At 41.8% G+C, this 18,654-nt stretch overlaps 1 protein-coding gene across 6 annotated transcripts in view; it reads right to left on the bottom strand.

Annotated features, from left to right (window-relative positions):
* Nucleotides 1-1,072: 1,072 nt before the first annotated feature.
* The window catches only part of CBFA2T2 (CBFA2/RUNX1 partner transcriptional co-repressor 2), a 137,869-nt gene continuing 120,287 nt past the window's right edge, over nucleotides 1,073-18,654 (bottom strand). For 5 of the 6 annotated variants that reach the window (XM_063090545.1, XM_063090535.1, XM_063090553.1 and 2 more), the window contains 3 exons: nucleotides 10,413-10,481; nucleotides 7,113-7,303; nucleotides 1,073-2,310 (listed from right to left, as the gene is read on the bottom strand). In XM_063090545.1, coding sequence (XP_062946615.1) covers nucleotides 2,011-2,310; nucleotides 7,113-7,303; nucleotides 10,413-10,481 — 560 coding nt within the window. In that variant the 3' untranslated portion in view covers nucleotides 1,073-2,010. The remainder of the gene's footprint in view (nucleotides 2,311-7,112; nucleotides 7,304-10,412; nucleotides 10,482-18,654) is intronic. The other variant, XM_063090527.1, reaches the window with a different exon arrangement.

Genomic DNA, 18,654 nt, shown 5'->3' with positions numbered 1-18,654 from the left:
CACCCTCTTGCTATAACTAATTTAGAGGCTCCATGACCTCCTCATGAGGCATCCCATGTCTTATGCAAGTACAGGTGAACTGTCTGGGGTACTGACTCCATCCCTGTTAAAGTCAGGCTGCCCCACCAACTGCTGAGGTTTTAGAAGGCAGATAGGGGTGGGGAGACACCCAATATATTCGGTTCATCAAAAACAGTGGGTCTTACGTGTTCCACAGTAAAGCATATATTCTCTGTTATTCTTTCGATGGTTATGCCATACTTCATGCAATGGAAATCTAGGTATTTTAAAGGTGACTTGTACAGAGTTTCTTTGTAAGATTGATTCCTTTGTTAAGGTAAATAAGGGACTTAAAGTTCTTAAAGTAAGATAATACCTATATGCAAGGACAACACCCCGTGTCAATCCCTGTACCTTTATGGGACCAAGAGCTTTTATTTCACACTCTGGTCAGTGCACAGAAGGTGACAATATAAACCTGGGCTTTCAAAGCCAGCTGGAGTAGGACCAACTAACTCACCCCAATTGATTCCAGAGGGTGAGAAGATGCTGGAGGCTCAGAGGTGGAGGGTGGGAGGGTGAGGGTCCTTGGGCTCCCAACAAAACCCAAATGGCAGAGAAGAATGCACGAGGCATTTCCTAATATGTTGAAAGGGGTTCAGGTGTTGCCATGTTTGGAGAGCCATGTAAGCACCTGGAAAACTCCCTTTAGATGGGCAGAAAAATTGGTCAGGCTCTCCCAAAATGGCTCTCCCATTTCACAAAACCTTTCAGCACTCAGAGAGGGAAGGTATCAAATGGAAAACACAAGAGAAAGGAAACTGAGATTGTATACCTGATAGTGGGTATAATGACCTAAAACTATGAAGTTGGAAGAATTCTTTCAGGTCCAGGAGGGCTGTTAGAGGAGACCAGGCCTTGACAGGCGGGGCAAGTCCTACCAACACAACTTAGCACATCCAGTAGGACAACTACAGCTTAACAAGTGCCAATAGAGCCTACAGGCAGAAGATGCCCACCGTGATCCAGACAAGTGTGGTCTGAGAGATAAAAGGACACAGGACAAGATGACTGTGCAAACAGCCAAGTGGTGGCAGAAGGTTCTGCATTTCCAAGAGATGATCCATTCATTAATTTGACCATACTAGTTTGGCCCACATGCTCAGAGAGAACAGACTATCCACAATGGAGTCTCACTGTCTCTCAGACCAATCCATGCACTGAAAACTATTTTCTGCACAAGAAAAATCAAATGAGAGAGAAAAAATGGGTCCCAAACTAGTGAGTCAGGTTGGAAAGTCTTGTCCAAAATGATCTGTGATGCTTGGTGGCAGTTTTATTTATTTTTTCTTATTATGGGTGCTTTTATTGAAATGGTGATTTGTTTCCTGTTGTTTCTGAGCATCTTAAGTCTGAATAGCAGGGTTGAGGAGGGAGTCCTGTGTGCCACTTTTTGCCTACCCAAGTTCCCATGAGGCCTATCAGTGTCACCTGCTACAGGTGGAAATGGGGCTCAAGGAGCTGTTCAGGGGAACACTCCCAGCCCAAGGGGGGCCTCCTCCACAGCCTGCTTCCAGCCTCCATGCTTGTGCCACGTGAAGACTGTGGACGGACTGGGAGACAGTGCATGGGCAAGCTGAGCTGCCTCCAGCCTGGCTGGGTACATTCAACAGTCTGCTGACTCAGGGAGGGTAGCTGGTGGTCTACACTGAAAAGGGACTGGCTAAGCCAGCTTCGGTTGGGAGAGAAACAAACCAGGAAAGCTGTGGAGGAGGCAGCTCAGGCCAGCTGCTTGTGTGCAGAGATAATGGCACACAAGTTCCACCAGGGACACAGACGGCAAGTGCCTAGAGAGGCTGTGGGGTGCTATTTATCAGGCTTGACTCTTCCGCCTCCATTTCATTTCTTGCTGATGAGCCAACAGCTACTTGCACCAGTTCCAACACTCAATCCCCTGGTGCAAGTGTTCTGTTGTGTCGACTGGTCACCAGGACAAGTGGAGTCTGGGGCTCAGAGTCCGTTGGTGTCAATGGCTGTCACAGAGGCAGGTGTTGAGGAACGTGAGGTGGTGGCCGAGGTCTTGTCCAGGGCTGGGCTGGGCACACTGCAGTCAGCAGACCTGGCCGAGGAGCCCCTCCCTCCAGGAAGCAGTGATCGGCTCTGGCTGTGGGGACTCTGACCGTGCAGGTTCTGGCCGCAGAGGCGGTGGTGTCGCTCCCAGTCCTTATGTTGGCAGAAAGAGCCACAGTACCGTGCAATATTGCAGCCACTGCAGGTCTCACTGGCTTTGCGCCCACAGTTCCAGCAGTTCTGCAAGACAGAGGCATCAGTTAGTGGTTGCTGGGATCTCAGGGGACAGGCTTGTCACTTGTCACCCATATGGTAGGGCACGAGGCTTTGGAGCTACACATTCCTGTGGCTCAGTCCTGCGTCTACTGCTACCTGTTTACCTGTGGTATACTCCCTCTTTCTGAGTTTCTTTCATCTGTAAAATAGTGAAACTCCTTGTTCACAGGCTGACGGGGACAGACATGAGGAATGCATGTGAAAATACTTTGCACAGCACCAGCACAGGGCAGGTGGCAGTCCCCATCTCCTGCTTAAGGCACGGACTCATCATTCTGAGTCATATATTAATCATCAGAGACCAAACCAAACTCTGTCCCAGGGTCCCCCACCACAGCTCTCTATCATAAGACCACACACGCACATGTGTGCTTTGATAACAATTTTCTCTCACTTCTTCCAATGGAGGAACAATCTTCATCATTTTTACTGACAATACCTAATCCTTTAACGAAGACTTTTAAAGGAGTACAGGCAATAACTGATCTTTTTAAGAAAGTCACTGCCAGGGAAGCAGGATGGGAGAGCAGGAGGACAGGCAGTTGTGCCACTTCCCTCTGTCCCCTGTGCCTGTTTTTGTTCCACTGTGGGTCTTATCTTATCATGGACATACTCTGGCTTGGTCTCAGGAGCCACCTACAATACCTCAGAACTCAGAGTCCCCTAGTCTAGGTGAGGGAGTTCTCTTACTACTTCTTGCACTTTCTTGAGGTGGTAGTGGGGAGGTACGGGTGGGGTTAGCAGGAACCCCCGAGGGAAAGTTCACCTGTTGAGAAGGTACTAATTCTATTACAGAGGATATGAACCAAGTGAGGCTTGGTGAGAGCTGAAGTAGCAGCCATGAACGAAGCAGGAGAAACAGTCTCTGAACAGACAACTTTCCATTTCTTCCAAGCGGCTAAGAAGGAAGAGCAGGATCATAAAGAACATGCAGCTCTCAGCACTTGCCCCGTAGCACCTTCCTACTGTACGCCCCATGACGACTCCCTGAATGACACTTGAGTGTTCTGCACCTGAGGTCTTCCGGACCCACTGAAGGGTCTGGCAGCCAGCCTGCTGCCCCCTCATCTTCCCCACCCACAAGTACTTGAGGGTGGCAGAAGCCAGGCACAAGGCCTGCCTGTGGCACCACTCAGAGGAGAAAGGCACCACCCCAATGAAATGAGGACACTTGCTCCTAAGGTATAAAATAGCAGACAAGTAGTGAAAAGGACCTTGGGGCCGTCTAGTCTACCTTTTCACTGTATAGATGGGAAAACTGAGGGCCACTGGGGCAAACTTGCCTAGGGTTATGAAATGATTGAGTGGCTTTGCAGAGCCTGGAACGCGAACCTCCTGACTCCATGGTACTTAATGTATAAGTTTAGTTTCAAAGAGCATCAGAAAAGACTGCACATTCCCTTCTAACACAACAGGCTCTTCAGGAAATACACTCTAGGGATTGTCAAAACTTGCCAACACCAACAGCAGAGGACCAAAATAGGGAACAGAAGTAATTCTTAGGGTACATTTACAGATCCTCAAGCAAACTGCATTCCAGAGATTCATACTTTGGAGTCTGATAGGCTGACTCCAAACAATGCTCTGGCAGATGTTCTTGCTGGCAAGAACTCAGTTGCTGCCTACATGGGGCTGCTGTGGAAACACAAGCCAAGGGTTGTGCCTCCAAAAGAACAGGAGTGCCTCTATCCCTCTGTCAAAGTCTGCAAGGACATCTCAGAACTGGAGCAGAGTATGAAACCACTGGTACTTTCATCTTGGCTGTCATTTAAAAAAAATTACTTATGAAACACAGTAAAACAAGATAAACAGCCTCTCACTAAGGCAGGATCATAGAAACACAAGAACAATGTGGTTAGTGTCATAGCAGCCAGGGGTGAAAAGGAGAAGTTTTTTTAGTGGCCTTTATTTTTTGTGACTGGCTGGTATGGGGATCCAAACCCATGACGCTGTTGTTACAAGGCTACTCTCCAACCAACTGAGCTAACTGGCCAGCCCAAGAGTTTTATATTCTCTTTCTCTTTGGCTTTTCCCTGACTTAACTAGGGGGTAGCTTTTTCTTTTTCTTTTTTCCCAACATAAGATAAATTGTTTTTGTAGTCACCCTTCAAGTCAGCATTCCTCAAAGGTGGAGCAACAGACTTAGCCAAATAGTCCTCTGTAGTTAATGGGGAATGGTTAGAAACCTTCTAATGACTGGCCAGGTAATTTAGAAATATGATTCCAGAATTTCCTTTGTCAAGGAAGGGCCATCAGTTTATGCTAGTTTTATTCCAAGTGTGGCCCAGGGCCCACCAGTATCAGAACTACCTGGGTCTTGTCAAAATCCCTGGGATTCATCCAAGACCTCCCTGACATTATTGCAAATCTGGCCCAAAGGAGAAATGACTGCCCTTTTTAACATCAATTGCTAGCCTACTATCTTTGCCAGGAAATCCAGGCTGGGTACAGAACATGCCCTGAGGCAGAGATAAGGGGACTTCTCACCTCACCCCTCCACCCCTAGGTATTATAGGGGAGATGCTTGGGTCTGGCTTCAAAGGAAGCAACAACATGTTCTGCACGAGTAGGAGCTGCCACAGCTTACACACTAATTAACAACATAACAAAATCCTTCCCATCTGCACAGTGCATTGCAGTTTAAAAGCACTTCCACAACCATGATCTAATTTTCTCTCATTCTAAAAACTATCAAACAGGACACGGGCTGCTACACCCAATGTACAGAGAAGGAAACTGACTCCTTTAAAGGTACACTGCCAGTCTAAGGGGGAATTGGGACTGGAACCCAGAGTTCCTAACCTCCAGTCCTGGGTTCCTTGCCTCATACCAAACTGCCTTTGTAAGATGAACAGGAAACTCCAGGGATATCTGCTAAACTTCAAGGAGAATTTTCTGGACGAAACAGAGGGGAATCAGCCCTTCTGGCCCATTTCAAATATCCCCAAAGCTTAGGCCCTCCACCCCTTCCCTATTTCGGAAAGCAGGTTTGCTGGGATAGATGCACCTATCTTACAGGCCACTTTGTACATTGTTTAAAATTACAATTCCTTAAAAGCACAACCCTATAAATGGATACAAATGTGGGATTTAAACCTAAGCAGTCCAGATCCACAACTCATGCTCTTAGTCAAAAGCTATATTCCTCTGTGGATAGACAGTTAAAGAGAAACAAGGATATAAAAGATAAATATAGGTAAATATATATATTGACATGGATGGCTAGAGATACAGAGTTAAACACAGAGAACAGAAATAGATATATCAGTGCTCAAAAACAATTCTAAAGAAAAAGTAGGAGGGGAGAAGGAAAAGGGGGTGGATAAAGTTATTTTTTCTCACAGTTCATTCATTGTAATGCTACAATAAGGAGTTTTGCCATGTGCTCTGTGGTGGCCACATGATGTTTAGGCATTTTCATCTTCACATCGTCATGCTTGGCACTGCTAAATTGAAATGGATCACTTAAATATGATGAGAAAAGAAAATTTATGTAGTTTGCTTAAAAAAAAAAAAAAAAAGTTTTTTTAACTTCAGGAAATGTCCCAAAGACAGATAATCTCCCAACCAGTAGATGTGATCTGCCTACATAGAGAAACAGGCTTGTTTTGGGCCGGCCTGTGGCTCACTCAAGAGAGTGTGGTGCTGATAACACCAAGGCCACGGATTTGGATCCTGTATAGGGATGGCTGGTTAGCTCACTGGGAGAGTGTGGTGCTGACAACACCAAGTCAAGGATGAAGATCCCCTTACCGGTCATCTTTAAAAAAAAAAAAAAAAAGGAAAGAAACAGGCTTGTTTCTTGTTTTAAAGCTGAAAAATGACTAAAATGAAAGCCAGAAAGTCACAGAAAAATGTCATTAAGTTCACAAGGACTATCAGGACTGTTACAATGTTTTTTTTGTCATACACTTTCTTTTCATTTTTTTCATTTTTTTCCTCATCATAGTACACAAATTCCTTGTATAGAAGCACCACCAAGTCCTGGGCCCCAGTTCCCCAGCAGCTGGGGAGGTCTACCCGATCTGTCACTTCAATCCACAAAAAAGCGATCTTACTCGTAATGAGACTAGGTGCTTCAGGAGCCCACACTTCCTTGCTCCTGTGCCTTGGCTTGGGCACTGTGGGATTATGTCAGTTAAATTCCTTGAGCCAGTTTCCTCATCTGTAAATTAGAGATCCAACAGTACCTACCTTGTAGGAGCATTGTGAGGACCAACAAAATACACATGCTTAGCTGGGGGGTCTGGCACACAGTAAGCCCACTCAGTTAGTTGATCATCATTATCATGCAATTACATAAACTTTCTTTAGGATGAGTTTTCAAAATTTAAACCAATATAACAAGCCAATATATATCAGACTATAATATAAAAATTTACTATCTTGGAGCTGGCCAGTTAGTTCAGTTGGTGAGAGTGCAGCCTTCTAACACCAAGGTCATGGGTTCGGATCCCCATACCAGCCAGCCGCCAAAACACACACACACACAGACACACTTACACAGACACACACAGACACACACAGACACACACACAGACACACACACACACACACACAAAAATAATAATAATTTACTGTCTTGGTGTGTCCCAAGTGAGACTCAGAGTAAGAAACAAAACTCTTCAGGTACTGGATAAAAACTGTAACCATCTAGTTCAAGATTAGACTGTTCAAGCCATACTGCCCAGCACATGAGAGAAAAGCAGTGGGCCTGGTCACTCCTGCTGCCTCATCCCGGCCCCCAGGACTAACAGAGTTCTGACCTCCGTTGACTCCTCTTGCTCATTGATGACGAGGAAGGCATCCTCTGCAGCCTGCCGTTTGACATCTGCTATGGTTTGCTCCATTCGAGCTCTCTCTGTTGCAATCACTTCAAAAGCTTTCTGCTCTGCCTCAGCGACAGCCTTCTGTACTTCTGACATGGCCTGAATTTTCACCTTATTCACAGCTTCTTCTAGAAGAAAGTGACAGTAAAATCAACTGGCCGAGAAATCGTTTCCCTCCACCCCACAGAATTTCTAAGGGACAGAGCTGAAACAAGATGACTCTTCTAAAAATACACGGGGCTAAACATATGATACATACATTCGCTTTTGTCCTTACAGTTAACTGTCCATCCCTGCAATTGTTTGTTGGGTGTGCAGACAGACAAGGGCACTATGCTAGGGCTGGGACAGACAGGTGTCTAGACATAGTCCATACTCCCTTTACTGTTTGTGACCAAGTAGAAAGGTAGTTTAGGTGCCATCATATGCCAATATAAGAGATAAGAACTCCAAGGAAAAAAGTGGTCAGCACTACAAGGGGCAGGGGAGGATCAAATAAATGTGTTTTGGTTGAGGTAGTGCGTGGTAATGAGTTTTTGGAAAGTCTTGCATGTCAAGCTAAAAAATTTGGCTTTTTTTTCTAAAGGAAGTTTGAAACCCCTAAAGGGTTCTATGCGAGGAGAAAAGACTGAAGACAGAGATAGCAATTGGGAGGCAGGGGCAATGACCCAGATGATAGAAGGGACTCTGAATTTAGGCAGGAGCAAGTGGCACCATGGAGGGAATGAACCAGAAGGAGGTTGGTAGCACTGAAGTGTCTGGATGTGGAGGTAAAGGAGAAGCATGGTAGTGCTACACAATGAAATGGGTAATTTGCAAAAAGCTGGTGTGGAGGCAAGTGAGAAGGTTGAGGCACCCCTGGGGCATCCGGGTGTAAGTGACAAAGAGGAAGTTTTAGACATACAAGACAGGCTGGCTGATTAGCTCAGCTGGTTAGAGCTCAGCCTTGTAAGACCAAGGTCAACGGTTTGGTTCCTCGTACCAACCAGCTGCCAAAGAAAATAAAAAAGGCATGTAAGACTGAGCTTAGTAGAGAAACATGGGCTGAAGACAGAGATTTGGGCAGATTGTAAGGAGCCCTGGGCTTCTAAACCCTGTCCAGTCACCATCACCCTACGTGGTTCCTGATCACGCCTTCCCATCCCCACTGCCCTGCTTGGTTTTGATAGGGTAGACACTCCAAATAACGCATTCACTGCATCTGAGCCTCAGTCCAAGGAGAATGAGAATGTGAAGCCCCAATGTAAATGACTTCTCACGTGAATCCACAAGACTAGACAAACCATTAGCCTAAGGAAACTACCTTACAGCTTGGCTCTTGCAAATGTCCCATGCTCAAAGGAAATTTTTATTTTTTATTTTTTAAAAAGATGACTGATAAGGGGATCTTAACCCTTGACTTGGTGTTGTCAGCACCACGTTCTCCCAAGTGAGCTAACCAGCCATCCCTATGTAGGGATCCGAACCCATGGCCTTGGTGTTATCAGCACCACACTCTCCCAAGAGGGCCACAGGCTGGCCCTTCAAAGGAAGCTTAAATAGAGGGTTCTAGGCTGCTATGCTAGTATTTTCCATCTAATTGCTCTAGCCTTAAGAAAAAGTCTTCACTCCAAAGGCCAAGGACTCCATGCTCCTTTTACTCTGGTGTCCGCATAAGTCCATTGTGGCCACAGCTACCCTTCATATGCCTCTTATTAGATGCCTCTTATTGAGCCAACATAACGATGCTCTCAGGTACATTTTATCCTCTCAGTTTAAGGATGAATCAATAAGTAAGAATGAATCAGTAAGAATCACTTTGGATAACTATCTTACTGGAGGTCATCTAAGGTCAGAGATGGTACTGTAGCAAAGCAAGGACTCAAATCTAGGTGATCCAACACCAAAGCTGGGCTCTAAACCAAAGTTAACAAAAGGTAAGTAGAGTCACTAGTTTTAAGGGGATCTTATACATGGTAATCTTTCTTTCTACCTTATGATTATCTTCATTTCCCACAACTCCATTCCACTTCTTGTTAATATTCATTTTCCCATTTAACAACTGCAAAGATTTTTTCCAAATTACATGTAGTTTTCAAAATAGTTTTTAATGGTAAAATAATTTGTTGTGGTATCAAGCCATAAATCAACATAACTATTTGTGGATAATTTGGGCATTTTCCAGATTGCCTCTCCTGTTACTTCTTTAACAACTTGTGTTTAAGTCTGAATCATTTGCTTTTGAAAAGAAGCATTCAAAAACATAAAAGTAAGGAATGATTCTAAGAATCTGTATGTACTCACTGTTGGTAACATTTCCTTACATAAACCTCTGATGAATTATTTAGTGTCATCAACAAGATCCTCTAAAATTGTGTCAATAATTGGGTGTTAAAGACTTTGGGGGGCTAATTTATCCGGGTTGCTTTAGCCTACACTTTCCTGATTACTAGTGAGGAAAAACATTTTGTAATATGTGTATTTGTATTTCTCATAGCATAATATTTGTCTGTTCATGTCTTTCGTCCATTTATTATTGCTCAACACTCTTGAATATAGGTACTGAAATTTTTTGTAGAAATAAGTTTTATCTTAGGAAGAAAACCTTCAGATTCCTGTACCAGCCAGCTGCCAAAAAAAAAAAAAAAAAAAAAGGAATAAAACCAACAATTGTATTGGATTTTTAAAAATGTCACTGGGAAGGGGAGGCAAGAAGGAAAGGAAGGCTAGTATTTGGATAAGGGTGACATTAGTGATGTGAGGTTACTTTCATCCTCTATCTCACCAGAACAGTCAGTCCCCACCCTCCTTTATTCTTGTAGAAAATGAGGCCTATCAAGAACAGTCTTGACTAAGCAAAGGACGGTATAGGTGAAAATGTGGTAACAGTGTGGACACAGTGTGTGTAGATGCTAGTGAAGAGATCAGGTAGAAATGAATCCAGATACAGGCCCAGAAACAGGGCCTATCAATAGGGGGGGAAGAGCCGGTTACTTAATGCCTCAGTGTGACCTGACCCAGAAGGGTGTGAAAGGGGCTGGAAGGAGCCATTCCAAACTCCTGACCTACAAAGGAAACATGATGGGCAGTCCAGGAGATACGCAGGACAAGCTGAGGGGGAGAGGCAGGAGCCTAGAGCTCTATGAGGGGGAAGTTACTAGATAATCAAGGGACCCAGTTCCCAACCTTTCTCCCAATATGTGTTCCCTGCTCGCACAAACTAGTGAGTACATGCAACCTATGAACAGACAGACATACCCGTTTTCTTCCAGAACTCCACAGGTACGTATCCTGTGCCTGGCCTACTGTTGAATTCCCGCTGAGAATCTGAAGAAGAGAGATAAAGAGCATAGAGTCAGAGGCTGTATCATAAGCAGTGCTATTTTTATAAAAGTTTTTATCAGACTTCTCACTCACTGCTTAGAAAGACTCAAACGTGTATGTTCACTTAGTGCAAAAAATATTCTGATAATGGTTCAAATCAGATTATAAAACAGTACACTTATTTTCTGGTTTTAAAACATTAAAAGTTATCTTCAGTTTCTTCTTTTTACTTATTTATATATCCTAGTTGCCCCCCCATAAACATGTACAATGAGTTTTTAACTCCCTAAAATACAAATATAAGCACACACAGATACTTATGTGTACATGTGTGTGTTTGTGTCCATGTCTAATTTAACTGTCTCCACCATGCACAGGTCTCTGGCCCTGCTCTGCAGATACATCGGGAAGTACAGCTTTTGTTTCTTGGCAACTCTGAACCCCTGTATGTGATTTAAGGTGGTTTCCTTTGAAGTTACTTAAAATGCTTATAAACTCAACTAAAAATGAACAGTAAGTAGTCAAGAAAATACTCTGATCTGAAATAGTGTACTTCAAAATGTATCTCAAAGAGGCACTTCAGGGGTTTGCTGGCAAGGACCCAGAGGTTGAGAGTGACTTCTCATATATATTTACTGTGATTATATTGGAAAATATAGGGCTGGCCAGAGAGCTCAGTTGGTTAGAGTGTGTGGTATAACACCAGGCTCAAGGGTTCAGATCCCTGTACTGACTAGCAGCCAAAAAAAAAAAATTATACATAAATATTTTATAGGAAATAGTTCCACTGCTAAAAAAGTACAAAACCTAATTAAGTTTGTTTGTTTGTTTTATTATTTATTCATTCATTCATTCATTCATTCATTTATGGCAGCTGGCGTGTACGGGGATCCAAATCTTTGACCCTGGTGTTAAAACACCATGCTCTAACCAATTGCTAACTGGCCAGACCCCAATTGAGGTAATTTAATGTCAGCACCAGATAATACTTTCTCTGAGCTTTAAAAAAAATTGTGTAAAATACACATAAAATTTACTATTTTTTTTTTTTTTTTTTTTTTTTTTGTCGTTTTTTCGTGACCGGCACTCAGCCAGTGAGTGCACCGGTCAGTCCTATATAGGATCCGAACCCGCGGCGGGAGCATCGCCGCGCTGCCAGCGCAGCACTCTACCAACTGCGCCACGGGCTCGGCCCAAAATTTACTATTTTAAAGAGTGTAGTTCAATGACATTTAGTACAATCACAATGTTGTGCAACCATAACCACTATCTAGTAGTTTAAGAACATTTTTATCACCCCAAAAGGGAGCACTGTACAGGTTAATAAATTTAAAATTTTGACAGTATTATTACTTTTTGTAAGACTGGGTTCTCTAGGAAGTGCCATCACCATTGATAATAAAAAGAAAACTGAAGGGCTCTCTTTAACATAGATGAGGTTGCTGACTCATGGGGCCATCTGTGAAACACCTAGAAACTTAAGTATATGATCCATAAAATAAACACAGAGAAAAAATCTAGGACTGGAATAGCCAAAGGAACGAACACAAGCTAAGGAACAGGTAGTGAATCAATTTCAACTGAGTCTTAAATAAGAAAAACCAGTGGGAAAAAGGGTGTCAGTACATACATAAGCCATCGCCTACTGTTAAAGGACAGAAGAAACACTTGTTTACTTCTGGGGATGTAAGGAAGCTTTGACCAACCGAGGAAAAGCCACCTTGCTTCAGTCATCAGCATCCCCTTGGCCATATCTTTTGCATCTGCCCAGTCCTCAATATTTTATTTTTCTGACAGAGTAAAAGGTGAGATGTACAGGAATGCCTCAGCTTACTCATGTCAGCCTGGAAGCTAGGGACATTTTCATGGTATTTCTAGAAGCCAGAATAACTGTTTTTACGTCTCTAAACTCAAAGGAGACATAAGTTAAGATTTTCAACTGGTTCACTAAGAAAACTAGGGTCTCAGAGGCTATTGTAATCAAAGGCCAGACAGATATGCAAACAAATGGATCAGAAATGGGGGCGCTAATGGTATTGTGATTATATAGGAGAATGCTTATTACTTCTTAGGAGAAGTGGGATGAAGCATTTAAGAATGAGTGTCATGATGGTTTTGGGGTGCTATAGCTCAAATATGGCCTCTACCTACCAAAACTCGTGTTGAAACTTAATTCCCAAATGTGGCAGTATTGAGAAGGTGGGGCCTTTAAGAAGTGATTGGGTCATGAGGGTTCTGCCCTCAAGAATGGATTAATCCATTGACCGATTAATGGGTTAATGGATTAACGAGTTATCATGGGAGTAGAACTGGTGGCTTTATGAAAAGAGGAAGAGAGACCAGAGCTAGCACACTCAGCCCCCTTGCCATGTGATGCTCTGTACCACCTCGGGACTCTGCAGACAGTCCCCACCAGCAAGAAGACCCTTCCCAAATGCAGCACCTTGACCTTGGACTTCCAGCCTCCAGAACTGTAAGAAACAAATTTTGCTTCTTTATAAATTACCCAGTTTCAGGTATTCTTCTATTAGCAACAGAAAAAGAACTAAGACAGGGAGGAGATTGTACTTACTTTTCTATCCATCTATAATTAAAGCAAATGTGGCAAAAAGTGAAAAACTGGTGAATCCAGGTAAAGTGCACATGAGTGTTCACTGTGCTCTTTCAACATTTCTATATATTTGAAAATCTTAAAATTAAAAATTGGCAAAAATTATCTTTAAATATGTACATAGAAAATTCTATAAGTATATACCAATTTAATAAGTAAGCCTATAGGAAAAAGTGTGTGTGTGTGGGGAGGCAGTATTTTCACAATTTACTTTTACACGTTACTGTATTGCTTGACTTTTTGTGTGTGTGTGTGTGGCTGGCTGGTATGGTAGTACAGCACCATGCTCTAACCAACTGAGCTAACCAGACAGCCTTGACCTTTTTACAATGCAATTAATTTTTTAAAATTTGAGAGTTGGTTAGAGTGTGGTAATGATAACACATAGTTCAAGGGTTCAGATCCCCGGACCCACCAGCTGCCAAAAAAAAAAAAAATTTTCCATTTCAGAACAAATTAAAATACCCACGAAAATGAAGTGGATCTATTACCATTTTAAAGCAATAATAATTTAAAGTTTGATATTATATTGGGAAGCAGTATGACATAATTGCTAAGAGTGTGCTGGTTCTGCAATCCAAATACCATACTTCCAATCCTGACATACTAGCTATATGACCAACTTTGGCCAAGTTTCGAGTTTTTAATTTATTTAAGCCTCGATTTTGCCATCTGTAAAACAATATAATAGTAGTCCTCGTATCTCAACAGGTACTTTTATATGCAAAAGGCTTAGCACTGGCTGAAACACAGTAAATGCCCACATAGCTATTTTTATGAAGTGTGATAACTATTATTATCAGAAAGGTCAGAGATGGAAACAGACTGAAGCATTCATTCAGTCATTCATTCATTTGGTGGCTGGCCAGTAGGGGGATCTGCACCACTGACCTGTTGTTGTCAGCACCATGCTCTAACCAACTGAGCTAATTGAGCCAACTGAGCCCCAGACTGAAGTATTTAACAAAATGTAGTATATGATAATTATGTCATTTCAACAGATAAAGAATGATGGTAAGACAATTTAAACTATTTGGAAAATTTTAAGTTAGATAGCTAATAGCCAAACACACAAACTTGAGTAAAATATAGATGAAATTTATTGTACCTTGGGTGGGGAGCAAGGTCCAGGAATAAAACATGAAAGAAAATGACAGATTTGACCCTACAAATATTAGCTATCCTATCCATCAAAACAAACCAAGAATTAACAAAAATGCCTATATCCCACGACCCACTAATTTTATAGCTAAGAATATATCCTAAAGGAAAAATGCAAGATGTTTGAAAAGCCTCACATAAAAAAATTTTAAATACTGTATCACTCATTAAAAAACAAAGTAAGGTCAAGGGTTTGGATCCCTGTACTAGCCAGCTGTCAAATAAAACAAAACAAAATAAAAATAAAAAGTAAAAAAACAACCAAAAACCTTAAATGATCAACAACAGAAACAGCTTAAGGAAATTACAGTATATTTATATGACAGAATATTATGTAGTCATTAAAATTATGTTTATGAAATCTTTAATGTGAGAACATGCTCGGTATCTGAAATTATATTTTTAAAGAAACCATATTGTAATACAGTATTGTAATTGTAACAGCATTCTCAGCTACATTTCAAAATTCTTCAGTGTAGGATGATGAACTATTAAATTCTTTATGTTTCTGTATTTCTCACAATGAGCCATGCAGTTTCATCGACTTTAAAGAACATATCTAACCGTCATGAGGTGGCTCTGAGAATTAAATGATAATGCACATAAAGTAATGGTTGTCAAGCCAGGTCCCACCCTCAGACCAATCAAATCAGGATCTGTGGAAGTGGGGCCAGGGCTTCAGGAGTTTTCCCAAGGTTCTCAGGTAGGTTCTCATGGGCATCCAGGGTTAAGCACTGAAGAAAAGTGCCTAGCTGAGAACCCACCATTTCCGTTTCACGGTTGAGGTCTTGCAAACCACAGTAGGAGCATCATCTCTGCAGATCATATTGTAACAATGGCAAAGTGTATATTTTCTCTTTTAAAAAATGGGATTTTTTAAAGCAGAAATTAAAAAGTAGTAAAAAGTATTTAACACATTTTATTAAATTTTTATTAAATTACTACTAGAAGTTCAATGATAGGAATAATGCCAGTCTTTAATGCACTTTCATTGGGTCAGTGAGAATGCGGCAATGTTTAATAGAATGAACGATTTTTACAAGCTGTTTTCACAAACAGAAATTTTGCCTTCAGGTTTGCATCACTGTTGGTGCCTCCTGCTTTAGCATCATTGATTCATGAAAGAGAAAATTTTTTAAAAATTTTAAACAAAAATAAAGAATATTAAAAAAATTTTTTAAATTTTGATTTTAGGGCCAGCCCATGGCTCACTTGGGAGAGTGTAGTGCTGACAACACCAAGTCAAGGGTTAAGATCCCCTTACCAGTCATCTTTAAAAAAAAAAAAATTTGTTTTTATATTAACCAAGGTCATGTGAGCAGACAGTTAAAGAGTCCAAGAGTTCTACAAGGCTTGTTAGGAAAAATGGTGGTGCCCCACCCATTTCCTCACCCCAGAGGTGATCATTTTCAACTTTTCAAACTGATTCTTCTACCGCTACATTTTTTTTTTTGGTGGCTGGCTGGTATGGGGAACCGAATCCTTGACTTTGGTGTTAGAAGGCTGCAATCCAACCAGCTGAGCCAACTGGCCAGCCCTCTAGTGCTAAATCTTGATTTTTCAGTTGCAGGCATCATCTACTGACTTGTCATCACGTACCCCCCCACCTCCCACCACACACATTTACAAGTCCTTCCCTCCATCCCCCAGAGATATACCCTAATTCTGCTACATCAGTAGTCAACATTAATAGTACTCTATGTAAATGCTAATCACAGCTGAGTCATGTAGTTCATATTCTATAAACCAGCCCCCCATTTTGATTTTTTTATTGCAGCCTCCATCTTTAATGTTAGAGGTTTACCTCTAGAGTTTGGTCACTTTTAAATGTTAACACATGCCATTAAAAAGTGGTATTGAAGCCCTGCGACAGTGGATGGGGCTACTGTGGGCTTAACTGCAGGCAGTTTTCCCAAACTTGCCTGCTTATTGGACTCATTAAACATGTACTAAACATACATATTCAGATTCTTGGGTCCTTAAATCATAACCTCCAGGGAAGAGCCCCGAATGTTTATTTACTAAAAAATATTCCATTCCTCAGACTCTCATTCTGAGGAAAAACTGATGGCTGAGTCAGTTTCTTTCCTTTTTTAAAAAAAAATATTAGATGGCTAACAAGTTCATAAAAACATTAATGTACAGTTTAATAAAAAATTATAAACACCCATAAACCCCAGATGAAGAAAGAGAACACTGCTAATGACCCTGACTTTTGTGATGCACATTTTCTTATTTTTCTTTATGGTTTTTGCACTTATTTATGCATCATTAAATAAAATATGAAAATACATTCCTTGTTATCTGAACAAAATCTGTTTCTGAAAATACAGCATAGTGAAACAAAACTTTTCAGACAGGGGAAACCTACATTGCATTATTTTAAGTGGGAAAAGTAATAATACCATACAAAGCCTCTAGTCAATTTCTCTCCAAGTCACCAAAACACTTAAATACTAAATACTTAAAATAACAATCCAGCAGGAGTTTCGGTATAACCCAAGACTTTTAAAACACCAACTACTTAATTACTTAAAAGTCATTGGTGAATGTGTTTGCTATGCCCAAGAATACTGCCCAATGTAAGACAGTGCTACTCAAAGTGCTGCTATTGGTCCTTGAAAAGAAATGTATGCCTGAATGTAAAACAACTATGTCTCTAAGAACACTGCTCAGTTTAACTGACTCTTTCCATAGTAAGACTTTCTTGATGATGCAAACGGTGCCCAATACATCCTGGCTTGAGCTTCTCATATCATCACAGATCAGTAACGGGTTTTTTTTGTTTTGTTTTGGTTTTTTTTGACTGGTAAGGGGATCGCAACCTTTAGCACGGTGTGGTCTGCACCACGCTCAGCCAGTGAGCGCACCGGCCATCCCTATATAGGATCTGAATCTGCCGCCTCGGCGCTCTCAGCACCATACTCTCCTGAGTGAGCCACAGGGCCGGCCCAGTAACGGTTTTTAAAGTAGTTTGGGTCCACATTTTGAATAGCACACTGGTTTAGGATATGAATTATGCTTTCCTTCTACATGAAAATGAACATATACTATATGAGAAATAAACATGAATGAGTAATGATACTAAAAGATACTGCTTATATCAGACAGCTGATAGTTTCCCCTCAGAAACCTGACAGAAGGAAACACTGGAATCCATGAAGAGCTAAACCTAGAGTGACAATACAATTTATTACGCAAACTGTACTCATTCTTGAGACTGAGAGAGATGCTAGTAATAATTATGATGGCACAAACTGGGGGGACTGTCTCAGGCAAGTCAGAAAATATGGTCACCCTTGCTAACCTCTCAAGCAAAAGGTGGGAATGGTTGGCAGTGGTAATGCATAGCAATGTTTATTTTTTATTTTATTTTATTTTTGTGGCTGGCTGGTATGGGGATCCAAACTCTTGACCTTTGTGTTTCAACATCACGCTCTAAACAACTGAGCTAAATGGCCAGCCCATAGCAATGTTTAAATGATACCAACAAGACCTGCCATCCTGGCTGGAAAACAGCTGGCATAGGACCACAGCTCCCTCTGCACTCTGTACCATCTCACCTGCTCACATGCAGACTCATCGCTGGAAGGTGTGTGGTTTGGCTGGTGAAATTTAGGGAAGTTTTTGCAACTTTTAACACGGAATATTTGCAAGGGTTCATATGGTGAGGGAGACCTAAGGTTAGCTTTGTCTGTTTTTGAAGTTTTTATGAAAGGAATCATACTGCAACTAAGTATTCTTTGATGTCTTGCTGTACTAGATTTCGTATAATGGTGCTAGTCTATTATTGGCTCAAGAGCTACTGCTGACTGCTATAGGGGGGTTGGGGGAGTGGGATCCTTTAGAGACCAATGTCAGGACACGCTATGTTAATAGTGGCTTTGCCTCAATTTTTCTTGCAGTCTTTTTTGAGACTAACAGCCATCTTCTACGGAACATGCTAGGATTGTCATAAGAAGAGATTCATTCTCCCTGGTGAACATTTGGGAACTGAAAGTGGGTGGGCGGGCAAAGTCTGATCACAGATGGCCTGCCACTCAGCTGTGCCTTTGGATTGGGCAACTTTTTAGTTACTACGTGAATGTGATGGAACATTTTTGGGGGAATAACTGTGGCTTCCTCATGTACCCTGGATTGAGAGAAGAGCTGCTCATGTTCTGTTGCTTCAGGCTGGGAAAAGGCAAGACGAGATAATCCAGATGAGACAATAGTATAGCCTTTTGTAGAAGGCCACCAGGCAGTGGTTGATAAGTGGTATTACATGGATGAGGAACTCAGGGAAAGAGTAGGGAAGGTGAGGTGAATGCTTTCAGGGCTACTGTGAGAAATAAGGGTGAAGACAAGAGAGTACCTAGGACATTGAGCCAGGCTGAATTTAACCACCACCCTTTGATCATCACT

Source organism: Cynocephalus volans, chromosome 1 (genome assembly GCF_027409185.1).
Source record: "Cynocephalus volans isolate mCynVol1 chromosome 1, mCynVol1.pri, whole genome shotgun sequence".
Taxonomy (NCBI): domain Eukaryota; kingdom Metazoa; phylum Chordata; class Mammalia; order Dermoptera; family Cynocephalidae; genus Cynocephalus; species Cynocephalus volans.
This window is presented reverse-complemented; position numbering and strand designations above follow the sequence as displayed.